Source organism: Arachis ipaensis, chromosome B6 (genome assembly GCF_059453495.1).
Source record: "Arachis ipaensis isolate K30076 ecotype BB chromosome B6, ASM5945349v1, whole genome shotgun sequence".
Lineage (NCBI taxonomy): Eukaryota > Viridiplantae > Streptophyta > Magnoliopsida > Fabales > Fabaceae > Arachis > Arachis ipaensis.
The window spans coordinates 5,427,122-5,445,478 of record NC_142441.1 but is presented as its reverse complement, the minus strand read 5'-3'; the positions used below and the strand labels follow the sequence as shown (position 1 = coordinate 5,445,478).

Below are 18,357 nucleotides of genomic sequence, written 5' to 3'. Positions count from 1 at the left end.
CTAATAATGTTTCAAGCACTTGGCGAGCGATTTATAAGACAATAGAAAAGCTTTGTGATGGTTTTGATTGGTGTACAGGCAGGATGTCTCAATCCTTTTGGTATCATGCTTGGCGACCATGTGGAACGCTAGCTCCTTTGGTTCTTTTTGTGCACATTTCTGATTCTCACTTGAAGTTAGAAGATGTCTGGCACCTTGGACATTGACAGTGGGATATTCTTTGCACAATGATTCCGGAAGAAGTTAAACTTGATTTGATGCTCTTTGATCCTATCAAGCACGTAGGAGATAAAATAGGTTGGTTTTGGACAAACTCAAATACTCTCACCTACTCGACTAAAAGCGGGTATGAATGGCTATTGAAGAAGAAATTTGGCTAGAATGATAATGAAAATTGGCTTTGGCTTTGGCGCTTGAGAATACCAGAGAAGATAAAGTGTCTGCTCTGGCTTTGCTTCAACAACGGAGTTCCCACAGCTAGTTACCGGTTTCAAAGAGGTATTTCTACTTCTGATTTTTGTCAGAGATGTTATCTTGCTCTAGAGGATATTAACCACTGCTTTAGGACTTGCCAAAAAGCTCGTCAGATTTGGATTAGCTTAAATTTGGGAATGACTGCTGAGGACTCTAGTTTGGATTTTGTGTCTTGGATTCGTTCTAACCTCAACAAAAATGAGTTTCTCTTTGCAGCGGCCTTTTGATGGATTTGGAGGGATAGGAATAATGACATCTTCCACCAAGATGATCCATGGAGTAAGGAGAAAATTGTTCACTTAGTTAAACATGCTGCTCGAGATTTCTCTAATGTTGTTATCAACCAAAAACATATTATTCCTTCTTCTTTGAAATATAACTGGGAACCACCTCCAATGAATGTCTGTAAAGTGAACTGCGATGCAAGCGTTTTTGAAAATGAGCAATTAGCTGGCTTTAAATGTATTATTAGAGACAGCATGGGAATTTGGATAAAAGGTTGTTCTGCCAGTATACCTCTTTCTAGTGTTCTCTGTTGTGAGTTTCATGCTATTTGGAGAGGGCTTGTTATGGCTTGGGATTGCGAGTGCAAAGAGGTCATATGTGAAACTGATAATCTTGATGCGTTTCTTCTTGTTTCGCGTGGCACAACCAGCATGATTAGGAATGACTCTAATCTGCTTGACAAAATCAAAGAGATACTCCGGCGCAATTGGACAGCTACTTTATAGTGCTCATCCAGCGAACAGCAAATAGAGCGGCTGATTTAATGGCTAAGACTGCTGTTTTAAACAAGCAAGTGTATTTAGAGTGGTTACTGCCTCCTAATAATTTAGACATTATTATTAGAGAGGAGTACTACTCTTTTTCTTAGGTCTTTTTTCTTTGTGTTATGTTCAATCACAAAAAAAAAATTTATTAAATTATTTAACGACTCTCAACTATCAACTTCACATGAAATTAACTGTATCTGAGTTTCCAGCATTCGTTGCTATTATTGCTATTCTGCTTTACTTAAAAATAATAATAAATATAAGTTTGATAGTTCAACTAAATTATAAAATATCATAATTTAATTAATCTTATATCTTTTGTAACTAACTTGTGATTCTCTTTCTATCTCTTCCCGCGCCTACACTGCAAATACCTTCTGATGACTATCAACAAAACTAACGAATTATTCCCTGCAGCGCACGTTAACATAAGTGTCACCTACCTAGCGCACGTTAGCCGACACCAATGCTTCCCTACACCGCCCTCCGTCTACCATCCTTTCTCTTTCTCCTCGCTCCCCCACCTTATCCTACGCACCCCTCCTTAGGGTTCTTCTTCTTCTTCTTTTTCTCTTCCTCTTTCTTCATGCTTCGTCGGAGAGTTAGGGTTTTCTCACTTCAGACTTCATAGTTGCTTCACAGCACATGGATCACAGAACAAAGTCGAAGGACTCGCTCAACTACTCCACTCTCTTCAATCTCGAGGTTCGTTGCATTTCGCTCTCCCGAGCTTTTTCTTTCTTCATTTTTCGTTTGATTCCGCTTGTTCTTCAAAAGCAGTGTGTTTCTTCGGACCTTTGATGTCTGGGATGGGGTTTATCAAACTGGAAATTCTACCCGGCTTTTTCTCCCCGGGTGATTTAGGTTGAATTGTTAATTACGTTTTTAGGTAGAAAGAGAAAAAAAAATTCAAGGCCTTGTTATGGTTGTTTGTTAATTTTTTTTATTGTTTTTCTATTTCTGATTGCATTGTTTTGTAGTCTTTGATGAACTTTCAACTTCCAGAACAAGATGATGATTTCAATTATTACGAAAATAGTAGTCAGGATGAGAGCAGAGATAGCCAAGGTAAGCGTTATTCAATTTCCTTTTTTTCCCTCTTTTAACTTCGTTGTTTATTATATGTGCTTATTTTCAGCTTGAGGGGGTCTTTATTTAGTTGGATTTATATGATTGTGAATTATGGTTATATTTTGATATTACTGTTTTTGGTACTGATTTGTTGGTTTAAGAGCTTTGGATTAAAGTGTAATTTGTGTCATCGGGGTGCTGCTGTTAGTAGGTAGGGCTGTTGCAAATTACAGTAATGGGAATATGCGTGGTAAGGAGGTGAGTTCGGCGAAGAAGAGGAAGTGGTCTCAGAACGGGGACAATGAGGAAAGGAGCAGTTATTACAGGACACACGTGACGGAAGAGCGATATAGGTCGATGCTTGGAGAGCATATTCAGAAATACAAGAGGAGGTTTAATGATAACTCATCTAGCCCTGCTCAAAATCAGGTTGCTGCTCCTCTTCTCAAAAGTAGCGTGGGTTCAAAAGCTCACAAGTCAGGGAATGAACTCAGGAGAGGACTACATGCTGCAGAGACTACATCTGAGTGGATGAATGGTTCCAATTCTCAGAAAATGGGAAATTACCGTGATTCTGATCTCTTGAAGCAATATTGCCCCAATAGGTTTTGCCTTCTCTACTTTATTGCTTTCATAATGTTGGAGTATTGATATTTTGATCTAACTCATGATACAAACCACCATACCTTCTGTAAACTTCTTCAGGATAATATATGAACCTGCTTTTTTGGATATTGGGGATGGTATCACTTACAAGATTCCTCCAAGATATGATAAGTTAGCTGCATTGCTCAACCTTCCTACCTTCTCAGAGATCCATGTTCAGGATTTCTACTTAAAGGGTACCTTGGATTTGGGATCCTTGGCTGAAATGATGGCTGCTGATAAAAGATTTGGGAACAGAAACCGGATAGGCATGGGGGAAACCATACCCCACTATGAATCACTTCAGGCACGATTGAAGGTCATGTCAGCTTCTAATTCACCTCATAAGTTCAGTCTGAAAGTATCAGACTTGAACTCCTCCATTCCAGAGGGGGCTGCTGGAAACATCAAGCGATCTATTCTGTCCGAGGGTGGTGTATTGCAGATTTACTATGTGAAGGTTTTGGAGAAAGGGGACACTTATGAGGTATCTACCAAATGATATCATGGAATTTTTTTCGTTGCTCTCTCTATACATGTTTTTCATTTAGCTTGTCTTTTTTAACTGCTTCAGATCATTGAACGAAGCCTACCCAAGAAGCAAAAGGTAAAGAAAGACCCTGCTTTGATAGAGAAGGAGGAAATGGAAAGAATTGGTAAGATTTGGGTGAACATTATTAGAAGAGATATACCCAAACATCAGAGGAACTTCACTGCTTTGCATCGAAAGCAGCTTGTTGATGCCAAGAGGTTTGCTGAGAACTGTCAGAGAGAGGCATGCCCTGTTCCTCCCCTTAATAGATTTTTGTGTCAGTTAGATTCTGCATTGCTTTGTGTTGTCTAATCTAGTTTATCCATCTAATCTGAAACTTCCCACCTCTCATTTTCAGGTTAGGCTGAAAGTGAGTAGATCAATTAAATGGACGCGGACTGCTGGTATACGCACCCGAAAACTTGCTAGAGACATGTTGCTATTCTGGAAGCGAATAGATAAGGAGATGGTATTTTTTTAATTCCTTGCCAAATTTTGTTGATGCTATTATGCTGGTTATTGAACTCTGAATGATGCTATATTTCAAGAAGCAATCTTCATACGTGATTATGGTGAAGTTTAGAATAATATGACAGTTACCAAATGGCTTCCTCTTAGGCTCCATCTTTATTCTTGAAAACTGAAAACAAGTTTCATGCATGATGGTAGTTGATATTTGGTAGAAGTTTTTCTTAGCTTGCTTATTGTGCACATACCTGCTGTTTTATATTCTCCTGTATCAACTGGATTGTTGAAATGGTATTGCACTTTTTTGTACATGTATTTGTAATCAATTAATCTAGGTGGCATTTTGAATCGTTAGTTTTTGAGATTCAATTGAGAAGAATTGAGATTTGTTTAATAGATGTCACACTAGTATTTTGGTTATGGTTGGAAAGGGGTGGTGTTTTGGTAGACATGCAGATCAGATAATCTACATGCTCTTGGAATTGAATGTGCATATGGTCTCGCAAATGTAAATCTAAGTTGTACATTTGACTCAAATGTGGTGTAATTACTGATTTTAAAATTTCACTCCTTGCAGGCAGAAGTACGAAGACGAGAGGAGAAAGAAGCTGCTGAAGCTTTGAGGCGTGAACAGGAGCTTCGTGAAGCAAAGCGGCAGCAGCAAAGGCTGAATTTTCTTATACAGCAAACTGAGCTGTACAGTCACTTTATGCAGAACAAGTCAAGCTTAGTATCAGAAGCTTTACCCATGGGTGATGAAAGTACAAATGACCAAGATCTAATTGACTCTTCAACTTTTGGGCGTAATGAGGAGGAAGATCATGAAGAGGCTGAGTTGAAGAAGGAAGCTCTGAAGGCTGCTCAAGAAGCTGTTTCCAAACAGAGAAGATTGACAAGTGCTTTTGACACTGAGTGCTTGAGGCTGCGCCAGGCTGATGAAGCTGATTTACTCCAACCAGAAGTTGCTGGAGCAAGTAATATTGATTTACAAACCCCGTAAGTCTCCCGTCTTCTCTCTCTCTCTCTCTCTCTCTCTCTCTCTCTCTCTCTCTCTCTCTCTCTCTCTCTCTCATGTGAATTCATGTAACTCTTGTGTACTACACATAAATGCACTGCATTCTTTTTTTTCTTGTTCTAATAGAGTTTTATGTATTGTAATATTGCAGCTCAACCATGCCAGTGGCCTCCACAGTTCGGACACCAGAATTGTTTAAAGGTGTTCTCAAAGAGTATCAGCTAAAAGGTCTTCAATGGCTAGTTAATTGTTATGAGCAGGTTGGTGAGCATTTGTAAATAAAGTGTCTTCTTTTCTTTTTTGTTTGGCAAGTGTTTTTTTTTTGCATTGGTAATTTTTTTGTCTTTCAGGGTTTAAATGGTATTCTTGCTGATGAGATGGGTCTTGGAAAGACCATTCAGGCTATGGCTTTTTTAGCCCATCTAGCTGAGGTAGCTATTCATCCTGTTGTAACTACAAGCTAATTTTTTATATTTTGTAGCTTTATTTTGACTTGTTTCTCCTATGCAGGAGAAAAACATATGGGGACCTTTCCTGGTTGTTGCACCTGCATCTGTATTAAACAATTGGAATGAGGAACTTGAGCGCTTTTGCCCTGAACTGAAAAGACTTCCTTATTGGGGTGGGGTTGCAGAGCGGTCAGTGCTTAGGAAAAGTATTAACCCAAAGGATCTTTATCGCAGGTAATGTCAATTTCATATTCTTTTCTTTTATTGAGAAAAGAAAATTATTAATGAGAACGGAAAGAGTAAGAGGGGAGAGGATAATGTTTCCTCACAAGAAGAAAGCAAAAGGAAGGCCCTAAGAAGGGCAGATGGCAGTAATATCTAAATATATGGGCTACTTGTTAAAGAAAATGAACTTAACTTTTGCTAGCCTCAGCAGATATAAAATTATTGTGTTGCCTCTTTTGTTGGATTTTTTTTTTTTTGGGTGCTGGAAAAGTGGAAAATATTCAACCCTCTAATTACTGTGGTTACCATCCTTAACTTCTCTTTTCAGGGAAGCCAAATTTCATGTCCTCATCACAAGCTATCAGTTATTAGTTACTGATGAGAAGTTTTTTCGTCGTGTAAAATGGCAGTACATGGTTTTAGATGAAGCCCAGGCAATTAAAAGTTCTGCCAGGTATGTTATAATCCAACACTGGGTGTATAGGTGAACTACATATTTTAACTTTTCATCACTACTGCCATTTTTCCCCTTTTGAAACTTGGTTAATTATTTTATACAGTGCCCTTTTTAGGATCCAATTGTATGTTTTATTATTGTTTATTGTGTACTAATGAAATATTTCCATTTGCACTAACATCTGTCTTTGATCACTACTGTTTGAAAACATTATACATCTGACAGTATAAGATGGAAGACGCTCCTAAGTTTTAATTGTCGGAATCGCTTACTGCTGACTGGTACACCTATTCAGAATAATATGGCGGAGTTGTGGTCTCTTTTGCATTTCATTATGCCAACATTATTTGACAGCCATGAGCAGTTTAATGAGTGGTTTTCAAAAGGGTATGCATTCCTTAATAAACTCCTTTTCCATTTTTGCCAATATAACTAGTCTAACTTTATTGTATGACCTATCCGGCTATCCCGTGCCAGAATTGAGAACCATGCTGAACATGGGGGTACTTTGAATGAGCACCAACTGAATAGATTGGTGAGTTTTGTTTTTCCTATTTGATATTTGTAGTAACCTTGTAAGGTGATGGCTTGAATGTATACAATATTGTTAGAAATAAAGAAGATTTCGTATAATATCTTCAACAAATCATAGAATATCAAGGCATATCTGTGATGATATAAATAGCATAACATATGTGATGTGGGTTTACTTAATCATAAAATTTTATGATCATATCAATAGCTAGTGCGTTGAAATGAGGACGGTATGCTTTGGTTTTACATTTGGAGGAGCTGTTTGTAGCATTCATCATCTTCTCGCTTTTGTTGTATTCACAATGTATGCATAAGCTTATTAGTTGTGGTTCTAAAAGAGATATGACCATTAAAGTAAATAGGATGTATATATTGTGATGCTTATTTTTATTATTGCTTCACATTATGTAAGGGTGAAGATTAGGGACAGTATTGAACTATAAAAAGTCACAGGGTTTAATTATCTTGGGTTCACTCTGCAAAATGAAAAAATGAACCCCGTTTAATCACCCCCAAAAAAAAATGACAAAGAAACAATGAAACAAAATGTTGCCATTCTAATTAGCATTTTTTTTTTTCAACTTGGAGTTTTATCTTCTAAATCCTTTTTTACTTATATTTTATTTATTCTTCTTCTAACAGCATTCAATCCTAAAGCCGTTCATGCTGCGCCGTGTTAAAAAAGATGTAATCTCTGAGCTGACCACTAAAACTGAAGTTACAGTTCACTGCAAGTTGAGTTCTCGACAACAGGCTTTCTATCAAGCAATTAAAAACAAGATATCTCTTGCTGAACTGTTTGATAGTAATCGTGGACAGCTCAATGAGAAGAGAATTTTGAATTTAATGAACATCGTTATTCAACTAAGGAAGGTAGACAATCCAAACAAGTCAAGCTTTCTTCTCTTTGTTTTCAATTCAAGTATCTTAAAGTTTGTATTATTTTGTTAATTTTGAAATATAATATATTGTGTTTCAATTGTGTGATGTTCCTTCCATCCACCAAGATTGGCCATAATAAATTTTGGTCCTTTGATATGGTAGGTTTGCAACCATCCAGAATTATTTGAAAGGAGCGAGGGAAGCACATACCTTCATTTTGGAGAGATTCCAAATTCTCTTCTACCTCCTCCATTTGGGGAGTTGGAGGATGTATACTATTCTGGGGGTCACAACCCCATTTCATACGAGGTACTATTACTTCCACATGACTTATGTACTGTTTCACATCATTCAATGATATTAGATAATCTGTCATTTTGTTCTAAGTTCTCCCAAGTTAGAACCAAAAGTAAAATTTTATATTGCACTTTATTTAGAGTGATGAGATTTGTTGAAATTATAGGGTTTAGGTAGCAAAGGATAAAAAGAAAGAGAAGAGAGAAAGGACACACTAGAAAATATTATCTTAAATTGATATCGTACATAATGTTCAAATACCAAATTTTCCTGTATATTTATTAATACTACTGGCTAGGTCATTGTTGTAGTATTACTAGGATGTACAATCCCACACTAAAATATGCAATAAGATTACTATCCCTGAGTCCTTGATTAAATAAGTAAATCAATATGGAAACTTGGTATTAGGTATCTCTACATCAGTATGTTAATGATGCCTTCTTCAGTTTCTTTTTTGCTTTATTTATTTACTTATTTTTTGTTATTTTTCAGATACCAAAACTTGTGTATCGAGAAATTATGCAGAGTTCTGAGACTCTTGGTTCAGCTGTTGGTCATGGTGTCTGCAGAGAATCTTTTCTGAAACATTTTAATATTTTTAGACCAGAAAATGTTTATCGATCTGTTTTCCCGGAAGGTATGTGTGTTAGCAGTGGAGGCTTTGGTTTTACCCATATGACGGATTTGTCTCCACAAGAGGTGGCATTTTTGGCTAATGGTTCTTTTATGGAGCGATTGTTATTTTCTATGATGAGATCGGATAAAAAATTCATCGATGAAGTTGTAGATTTTCTTGTTGAGACCATAGATGATGATGATCCAGAATGTAGTAATCTTGAGAAAGGGAAAGTGAGAGCTGTTACTCGAATGTTATTGGTGCCATCAAAATCTGAAACTCAGTTTCTTCAAAGAAGATTTCCAACCGGGCCCAGCCATGCTCCTTTTGAGGCCTTGGTAGTCTCAGATCAGGATAGACTTTTGTCAAATGCAAGGCTGCTTCACTCGGCATACACATATATCCCACGGAGTAGAGCTCCCCCAGTATGTTGTGTTTGTTTATTGTTTAGTCATAAGTTATTTTTTATCCAATATATTTTCACCAAATCATTGCTTTTCGTGTTCATAGGTTGGTGTTCACTGCTCTGATAGAAACTTTTACTATAAAATGATTGAACAATTCCACAATCCTTGGATTAAGAGGTTGTTTGTGGGATTTGCACGTACATCTGAATGTAACGGGCCGAGAATGCCAGATTGTCATCATTTAATTGAAGAAATAGATTCTGAACTACCTGTTTCTCAGCCTGCTCTACAGTTAACACACAGTATTTTTGGGTCGTCTCCACCTATGTGGAATTTTGACCCAGCAAAGTTGTTGACTGTAAGTGTTATTTTTATCCTCCCCCTCCCTCCCTTTCATTAAGTAGCCTCCATTACCCTTAAGTTCATATCGGAAAGAAATTCTAATTTTATTATTTTCATATAGGACTCTGGGAAGCTTCAAACGCTTGATATATTATTGAGACGCTTAAGAGCTGAAAATCATCGTGTTCTTTTGTTTGCCCAGATGACTAAGATGCTGAATATTTTGGAGGTATATAGAACATTTTACAATTTTAAACCTGTTGATATTGGGTTGATTTATTTTTATGACATCTTCGAAGATGTGAATACATGGATAAATGTGGATGTTGTGATATCCCTTTGATTGTGATTGCCTCCAATGTAATGCTTACATGATGCCATCTTGGAAAGTGCGTTGGAAGATGCTCTCTCTCTCTCTCTCTCTCTCTCTCTCTCTCTCTCTCTCTCTCTCTCTCTCTCTCTCTGGGAAAAAAAAAGGGAGGGGTGGGGGGAGGGAGGGAATAATGATGTGATTTTTCATTTCACTAGGGACTGGGTTATTGTGGTATATTTGAAAGATGAAATTTTCCTACCATATTGAGGGAATAATGATGTGATTTTTCATTTCACTAGGGACTGGGTTATTGTGGTATGTTTGAAAGATGAAATTTTCCTACCATATTGAGGATGTATTTACAAAGCAATGTGAACATGTAATTGTTATACCTGTCCTGGCTTCTGGAATTGAACTTAGTATGGACTCTTTCTTTAATGTTGAGTTGTTGACGGATATCCGTCTTGCAGGACTATATGAACTACAGAAAATATAGGTATTTCAGACTTGATGGATCATCTACTATACAAGATCGTAGAGACATGGTCAGAGACTTCCAGAATAGGTAATACCATGGTTGTCGCCTTATAACTCTATCCGGTTTGACTTCTGAATGTTAGGTATATTTCATTAATGAGATCTCATTGATATTTGTAATTGATTTTTTTTTGTAGGCCTGATATTTTTGTGTTCTTGTTGAGTACAAGAGCTGGTGGACTTGGCATCAACTTGACAGCTGCTGACACAGTCATATTTTACGAGAGTGATTGGAATCCAACATTAGATCTACAGGCAATGGACAGAGCTCATCGTTTGGGTCAGACAAGAGATGTTAGTTCCATCACCTATCCTTTATATATCCTCTGATTCTTCCTTGCATATCAAGAACTTTGGTTCCTCCTCCCTGCTTTTTCCCCCTCTGAGCAGTGCTCATGTTTAATCCTACTTGTCTTCATCCATCCAACTAAAAATTAAATATAAGCATGTGATAGTATGGAGTATGTATTGCAAATGTTGCAAGCCTAGCAGGCTCTGTTTTAGAGGAGACAAGCCAATATGCTTTTATCTATCAGATTAATTTTTTTGGGAGGAATGGTTTAGATATGATATCAGAGTTGTCTATGATCAAGTGATCCTGCTTTCAACATTAGCGTTCACCTCTGTTTTAATAGCTAATTTTTTTTATCGCCGCATGGGATAAAGATGGGCTTTTGCAATATCCGTGCTGCAAGCAAAAGTACTCTTGAATTAGGGGGCAAGATATAATGTTATTAATATTCCCTCATGTAACAGCTTAAACTTTTGGAATTTAAGAGTTAGCGCCTAAATCCTGCACATTTGTTGCTTTGACAGACAAGATTGCCCCATCTTTTCTCAGTATTTAAATTATTTAGTTCAAAAATAACTTCAGATGTACTTTTAAAATTTGTAGGTTACTGTTTACCGACTTATATGCAAAGAGACAGTTGAAGAAAAAATTCTTCATAGAGCAAGCCAGAAAAGTACTGTACAAAACCTTGTAATGACTGGGGGTTCTGTTGGTGGTGATCTTTTAGCTCCTGAGGATGTTGTTTCTTTGCTTCTAGATGATCCCCAGTTGGAGCAGAAATTAAAGGAAATTCCCCTCCAGGTTGGTTGTGAATCTGCTAAACGAAATTCATGTATTTATGATATTTTGAATACTGAATATCCTCTAGGTAACTGCGTTAAACAATAAGGAAAAAAACTAGTTCCCGAAAGCATATAAACCTTTTCCTTTTCCTGATTATATTTGGCCTCAACTCTTCCAGGCAAAGGATAAGCAAAAGAAAAAACAACCTGCAAGGGGCATTTTCTTAAATGAAGAAGGTGATGCATCTCTTCAAGATTTAACCAACGCTGTACCCCAGGGTACTGTGGATAATGATCTTACTGTGGACACAGAGGGTTCGAAGTCTGCTAATAAAAAGGTATCGTGATACTTCTGCAAGTGCATGAATCTCGTTTCAACTGGTTGCATCATTAAAAGCTGCATAAATGTTAGTGTATGTTTCTAGTGTGTTTTTGGCAATGGAGCAATCTGTTGCACAATGTATCTGAATGTGGTTGAATACACATCTGCATACATTTTAATTAACTGTTTCTCCAGACAATGATATTCAATTGTCCTCTGCGATACTCTGTTCTTTGGATAATTCCATCGATTAAGTATATCTGCACTGTTGCTTCCAGAATGTAAAGAGGAGAAAGATCTTGTGAAATTTCAATTAGGTTGTACTCATATTTACTTCACGTTGAAGAGAATTTCGGTTCCTTTCCCCACAAAATTGAGGGAAATCATTTAATAAAACTAAACAACATGGCAACTTTTCTAGTTTGAATTAAGTTAACAATAATGCCCATGTGCAGAGAAAAGCTGCCTCGGATAAGCAAACTTCAAGGCTGAAGAGTTCTCAGAAGATAAGTGATGTCGGTATGTCAGCCATGGACGACGAATTGGATGACCTGAACACTGATCCAGTTGGCCAGAAGCCCAAGAGACCAAAAAGGTTAAAGAAGAGTATTAATGAGAGGTTCGAAGAGGCTTCTATTGGCACGGCCACTGCCGTCACAGAGCAGACCCAATATCCACCTCCACAGGATTTCACATCCATCGTTCCTAGAGCGGAAACGAGCCTAGACCCCTAAGTATGTGGTCTTGACCAAAAGCTGGGAGTAACTATTCTATTGCCCTCGTGGATTGATATATTCAGGGGACACTGGCTCTTATGCGACTGCAAGCAGTTGCAACCAAGTTGAGGAAGTTTTATAACCTAGGTTTGTATACGCTAGTGTTAAATATTTGTTGGTAATAGATATGCCCCTATTTTATCACTCACAGGGCTTTGTACAGATTGTAATATTAACCAAATTTTTGAGCCACGGCCAATATTTACTCCAATTATAATGAATATATACGGTAGTTCATTTCATGTAATATAGTCAGCTTGCTTGGGTATTTGATGGAAGGAAAGACGTCAAATTCGCTAGAATTTTTTGCAAGGAAGATGCAAATGTAACACTGACTACAGCTTTGAATAACACCGCTTATAAATTTCACATTGGATTATTATTCTTGCAAGTTGCAATTCTACGGGATAGTGGGATAGAAGATCCTCAATACTATCAAATCTTGATAACAGTAGAACAACAAAGCCGAAGACTATATTACATTGATGACCGTAGAACTAGTTTTGAACTCGAGAGAAATGAATCTCGATCCACATTTTAATAAAAGGTATCACAAGCAAATAAAGTAAATCCAGTACAGCAGAAATAGTTCTTGATCATTACAGTGCACTAAGAGCTTTGGCATGATGCTGGATGTGATCATCTATGAAGGTCGAAATGAAAAAATATGAGTGATCATAGCCAGCTTGAAGCCGCAACTTGAGTTGAACATTAGCATTCTTGCATGCCTCCTCAAACTTGCCAGGTAGCAGTTGATCCTTCAAAAATTTGTCATCTTCCCCCTGGAAAGTGCAGCAACTAGAAGTGAGAAAAAACCAAAATGAATTCAACAAAATAATGCAGATAGTTTATGCAAGGAAAAAACCGCCCCTTAGCAAAACATCATTCCGGAAGGAAGTCTCTTTACCTGATCAATCAAAATGTGGCCGGGTACAGCATTAAATTTCTTTATCAGACAGGTGGCATCATACTCCTGCAGTTTTCCACTCAGCGTTATTCTAATGAAAAATCAAGACCAATATGTCAATTAAACAAAAGTCAATTTCCACTCTTAACATACCTCCCAATCAGATTTATTGTCGCCGAGATAATTTGTGAATGCCTTCTGCCCCCAAGGGCAATTTATAGGATTTACAATTGGTGCAAAAGCGGAGACTGACTGGAACAAGCATGAAAGAAATAAACACGGAAGAGAAGGAATTAAGAATCATAGTAATTGATGTGATTCTAGAAATGACAAGATAAATCTTGTCTTTGCCCAAATGGATGAACTACGGGGATCTACAAACTTAAAAGTACCAAAACCTAGCAAATATACACATTTAAACGTTTTTAATTAGTATTATCAAATGTAGAATCCTTGTCTCTATATGAACCAATTTGATACGACTATACATGAACCCCTACACTAAGCATAATTAGCAATCATCCAAATTGATCAGTATGGCATTGCACCATAAAGTGCATTGACTTTGAAAGTGATACACTAGTTACAAATTTACAATACAATAATAGCTAGGCAACATAAATTATGTATATCCAAATAAATCCAACAAAATAAATACCCTAATGAAAAGGTACAGAAGTTCATGTCCAGTAGTAGCCTTGGAGGAAATTCATATTCTCACACAACCGATAGAGTGATAATATTTTACACTACTATGGTGTTTTAAGCTCCTTGGCACTTATTCGACATGACAATGATTACTTCAATTGTGAAATATGATAAGAACTTGATTGTGCAATACATAAGAGAATAACGCTCAGCCTCTAAATTAGCAATTAAATTACAACTGAATACAATGACAGGCCAGAAAAGAAGAAGAAGAAGAAAACATACTGAACATTAGTTTATAGCAACTCAGTTTCTAAAGCAACTCACAAACAATCTACAGAGCACATCAAAACTTTCAACAGTAAGATGATCCACAATTATCATGGAGATTTCTGAGAAAGTTAGAAGTATCTCCTACTACTACATTATAATTACAAGTTTATTGTCATATAGATGCAATACCTTATATTTATCCAGATTCTTCAGGTAGATTGTTAAAGCACCATGTCCACCCATAGAGTGACCAGATATAGAAGCATTTGATGTTTCAAGCTGCGGAAAATGATCACTCAGAAGCTTTGGCAATTCTTTGACAACATAGTCATACATCCGCCAATTCTTCCACTTCTCTTGTGTAGCATTGAGATAAAACCCAGCACCTAGTATGGAATGCAAACCAAACTAGGAGAACTTCTATAAAGAAATATAGGGGCTGCACAACTAAAGGTAGTTCCTATCTATAGACTATATCAGAAATTTTCCACATAACACTACAGTCGTACAATAAAAATGAGTTATCCTTCAATTTTTCCTTAAAAAACATAAGAAGAATATACATTGCACAATACAATAAATATAACGTGTAAATCAGTAAATCTGAACAATCACCGGTATTGTACTCCTCCAGGGGCATTAAAAAAAGATAGAAATAATAGTTTTTATGAAATTTAATAACCTCATACCAAGAAGAATCTTAAGGCAGACACAGCTGCAACTTTTTTAAATAGGCTCGGCTTGAAGCTTATGCTGAATAACCGAAAATAAATAGTCTCTAGGGGAAACATATGAACATACCTACACCAAAGTCCCAGCTATCTGCTTCTCCTTCTACATTTAAGCCTCCTGCATCATCATCATCAACAACAACAACAACTTAAATAACTCGGAACACAGAACACAGCTCTCAAAAAATGCGCAGAAAAGAACCCTAAGCTAGTGTTGCATTTAAATAAGTTTTCAGAAAGAACTTCAAAGACAATACTCAGCTGATGTTACAAAAATAATAATAATAAAAAATAACAAACAGTTTTCAGATTCAACTTTCTTTTTTCTTTTTCTTAACAATCTTACTCAAACGATCTACTACAATTTTTAAGAACACTTATACAAAAAATAAATACATAAACGCAAGGATGGATTCCGCAAATGCAGTGAATGTAAGTCAACAATATTGATCGAAGGAGACACACAGAAGTGCATTTGAGAGTTGATAAAAAAGAAGCATTACTAGGAGAAGTATCTGGAGCAACGAGAGCGAGGCCGTGAGCGGAAGCAGCACGCTGAGCACCCGATTTAGCGATGAAGTTCTCGTCAGTGCACGTCAGCCCCGACAGCCAGTACAGAACCTTCTCGAAACCATAACGATCAATAAATCATGCAATCGCAATCGCAATCGCTATTCCAATTCCGAAGTGAAATCGAAAGAAGAATAGTAAAACTTACAGGGAATTTGGCGGAGGAAGAAGAAGAAGAAGGAGGGAAGTACACGTGGAAGGTCATGGAGCATCCAAGTGTTGGACTGAAGTGCTTGTACCTCTTGTTGTAACCGCCGAACATCTTCGAGCTGCTGATTTCGCTTGGTGCCGTTTCCATTTCCGATTCACTCTTTCTCTTCACCTCACTCGCTACTCTCTACTCTCTACTCTCTGTAAGCGTTAATAATTGAACTTGCTTTCTTCTCTCCTCAAATATCTGCAAAACGTTGTCGTTTTCCGTACCTTCTATTTTTTGGGCCACATTGGGCCTACAAAACAGGCCCAAAGGAATATAAATCCAGTATCTTACAATTTATATATATAAAAAGATCTTCGGTTTGGGAAGCCCAATAGAAAGGAAGTAAAAAAAAAAAAAACTAAAAAAATATGGTGTTAAAAGTCAATTTTATAATAATTGCATTTATAGTGATTGAAATCGTGTTTGAATGCATGTTACATTGATGAGTAAGTAGTTCATATTTTGGTTATCCAACCTTAACGTCTGTGATTGGCATGAATATTTTAAACAAGTGAAAAAATGAATATCATGAGTTGAATATCTCACTCGGAGTCTATAAGTTTGACTTTTCCAAATTCGGCGTAACAACAACTTTTGTCTCGTTTTTCTTTTTTTCTCCCTAAAATTCTGTACTATTATTGTAAAGACTCTAGAGTATTCAATAATAAAAAAAAAATTAGGGGTCAGCAACTTTTTCAATTTTTGGCCAACAAAAAAAAAGTGAGTTTAGATAAAATCTCACACCAATCTCACACCATTAAAATCATTATTAATAATTATTTGATAGCTACACATCACTAAAATTGATGGCCCTACATTTTTCTATCAAAATAATACTATTATAGTTTATTTAAAAAATTCTTTACATTTTATATATAATATTATTATATGTACGGTCTCTGCAAAAATTTAAAATTACCATTTACCATGGACGTGAGATATTTACATATGGAAAAGGACAGAATATTGATGAATGAATCACGAGTGCAACAAATATCAATTAATTCAAGCAAATAAGAGTTCAAAACTTTAGAAGCCACCGAAGTTAACCTAAAATTAAAGCTATTAATAACCTTCATACCTTCATACTAATACTGTCACGTTGGCAAAAGTATTTCCATTCAGCAAGTAGCAAGTAATTTAGCATAACTTCAAAGGAGACGCCTGCAACAACAATAATAGTAAAATAAAGACAAATCAGATTATGAATTTTAAAAAGTATCATAAAATTTAACAGGTCTCATTAACAAATGTTCTAAACGTAGTAATTAAGATGTTTAATAAAAAATTATGGAAAAATTAAATAACTAAAATTTCAATGATACTAGATGAATATAAAAAATTAACCACTTATCAATCTCTATATATAAAAATATGTGTTTAATGTTTCGTAATTTTTTTTCTAGTATCCAACTACAAAAATGTTACATTATTTTATCATAACATGTTTGATTATTATGCGATAACAAATTTGAAGTGGAAACTCAAATGCAGGCAACTTCACGTGAAGTTGATAATCGATAACCGTTAGATAAAAATTTAGTTAAATTAGTCAAATTATTTAATGTCTCTCAACTATCAATTTCACGTGAAGTTAACTGCACTTAAGTTTTTACTCAAATTTAATTATTTTAATAATTGATAAAAAAGTTATACAATTAATATGTATAAATATATAATTATATGACTAATTTGATGATTTGATGGAGATAAGCCTCAATGTAGTCCCTGAAGTTGCATTCGAGCCTCAAAGTAGTCCCTGAACTTAAAAATTCCTCAGAGTCATCCCCGAACTTGCACTCCGGGACTCAAAGTGGTCCTTCCGGCCATTTCAGCACACGTGGCGCAACCGAAAAGCTTAGCTGGCAGCGTCGTTGACACCTGGGACTCACAGAAACGACGTCGTTTTGGCTGTGACGCCAAAATGACATGAAACGACGTCGTTTCACACTCACTACGTCCCTCCCTCAATGTTTCCATAACGTTTTGTCTCCCTCCTCTCTACACACAAAACAAACACAACACAGAGTGTGGCTTCTTCTTCTCCCTCCGTCAATCTCCAATGGCGCATGTGCTCCTCCATTGATCGGACCGATTTCAGTGGAAGACGTTGGCTCTGGAGCATCGCTGCTTTCCTCTCCTTCATACACAAAGTTGGGCAGCCTTGTTTCTCTGAAAGAGGTAAGCCAAAAATGAAAAAAATATGTGGTTCCTCTATTTTTTGATGTTGTTGTTCATCTAATATTCACAAAGTTCAGGCCTTTTTTCGATTGTAATTGGTGGGTATGAACGCCTCTGTTTTGTTCTCTATGTTAGGGTTTGATCACAACTGGCTTTCGTAGTGGTTTGGCCAAGCAAAATTGTAGAGTAGGAGTGTTTCTTGTATTTTGATGATATGAAAACGTGTTCTCTATGTGTTAGGGTTTACTGCTCTTAGTGGAGGAGTTTTCAAACTGTTAATGTGTTTGAGGAGAATGACTCTGATCAATGTATTTTGTTTAACGGAGTTTGCATGATCACAGAAGTAAAGATTTTTAGGGAGTTGAAATTTTTTGTAACTCTGATAATGGATTCTGAACTTGACTGATTAGTGAGAGTGATGATGAAAATTGTAGAAGAGAAAATTCATGAATGATTTTAAATGATGATAAGCCATTATCTGAAGTTTAGCTGAAATGTGCTTCTGTGCTTTATGTGCTTCATTTAACTTTTTTTCTCTTGGAATACACAATTATGATACTAGTTAGCTTTTCATAGAAGACTTTTGGAAACTTTTTTTTTTTTGCCAAAAAGTTTCCAATGACTACACTTTTTCGA

The 18,357-nt window shown here is 36.4% G+C and overlaps 2 protein-coding genes across 4 annotated transcripts; one reads left to right on the top strand and one right to left on the bottom strand.

Moving 5' to 3' along the window:
• Window positions 1–1,560: 1,560 nt before the first annotated feature.
• Window positions 1,561–12,459, top strand: LOC107645509 (chromatin-remodeling ATPase INO80). Of its 3 annotated transcripts, none has more exons than XM_021103797.2 (23): window positions 1,561–1,952; window positions 2,228–2,315; window positions 2,530–2,923; window positions 3,024–3,450; window positions 3,538–3,738; window positions 3,854–3,964; window positions 4,541–4,959; window positions 5,130–5,238; window positions 5,329–5,409; window positions 5,489–5,661; window positions 5,981–6,106; window positions 6,335–6,496; window positions 6,587–6,644; window positions 7,286–7,516; window positions 7,688–7,834; window positions 8,318–8,866; window positions 8,952–9,206; window positions 9,312–9,419; window positions 9,974–10,068; window positions 10,178–10,334; window positions 10,936–11,133; window positions 11,294–11,452; window positions 11,892–12,459. In XM_021103797.2, the coding sequence occupies exons 1-23, from the start codon at window positions 1,893–1,895 to the stop codon at window positions 12,168–12,170; spliced, it is 4,587 nt and encodes a 1,528-aa protein (XP_020959456.2). In that variant the 5' UTR covers window positions 1,561–1,892; the 3' UTR covers window positions 12,171–12,459. The 3 variants fall into 3 exon arrangements, with proteins under 3 accessions (XP_020959456.2, XP_088347890.1, XP_016205038.3); XM_088491764.1 differs by having other exon boundaries at window positions 1,568–1,952; window positions 2,253–2,315; window positions 2,527–2,923; XM_016349552.3 differs by having other exon boundaries at window positions 1,579–1,952; window positions 2,527–2,923.
• Window positions 12,460–12,554: 95 nt separating this feature from the next.
• On the bottom strand, window positions 12,555–15,721 carry SFGH (S-formylglutathione hydrolase). The gene is made up of 7 exons (XM_016349555.3): window positions 15,490–15,721; window positions 15,275–15,392; window positions 14,842–14,889; window positions 14,230–14,426; window positions 13,273–13,371; window positions 13,120–13,185; window positions 12,555–12,994 (listed from the first exon to the last, which is right to left on the bottom strand). Exons 1-7 carry the CDS (start codon window positions 15,637–15,639, stop codon window positions 12,812–12,814), a joined length of 861 nt encoding a protein of 286 aa, XP_016205041.1. The 5' UTR covers window positions 15,640–15,721; the 3' UTR covers window positions 12,555–12,811.
• Between the last annotated feature and the right edge of the window lie 2,636 nt (window positions 15,722–18,357).

Coding starts and splice junctions, on each gene's coding strand:
- LOC107645509 (XM_016349552.3), top strand. CDS start 1,893: ATGGATCACAGAACAAAGTCGAAGGACTCGCTCAACTACTCCACTCTC. Junction 2,316..2,526: donor TGAGAGCAGAGATAGCCAAG/GTAAGCGTTATT, acceptor TGCTGCTGTTAG/TAGGTAGGGCTGTTGCAAAT. Junction 3,965..4,540: donor AGCGAATAGATAAGGAGATG/GTATTTTTTTAA, acceptor CACTCCTTGCAG/GCAGAAGTACGAAGACGAGA.
- SFGH (XM_016349555.3), bottom strand. CDS start 15,639: ATGGAAACGGCACCAAGCGAAATCAGCAGCTCGAAGATGTTCGGCGGT. Junction 15,393..15,489: donor CTTCCTCCGCCAAATTCCCT/GTAAGTTTTACT, acceptor GGTTTCGAGAAG/GTTCTGTACTGGCTGTCGGG. Junction 14,890..15,274: donor TGCTCCAGATACTTCTCCTA/GTAATGCTTCTT, acceptor ATGATGATGCAG/GAGGCTTAAATGTAGAAGGA.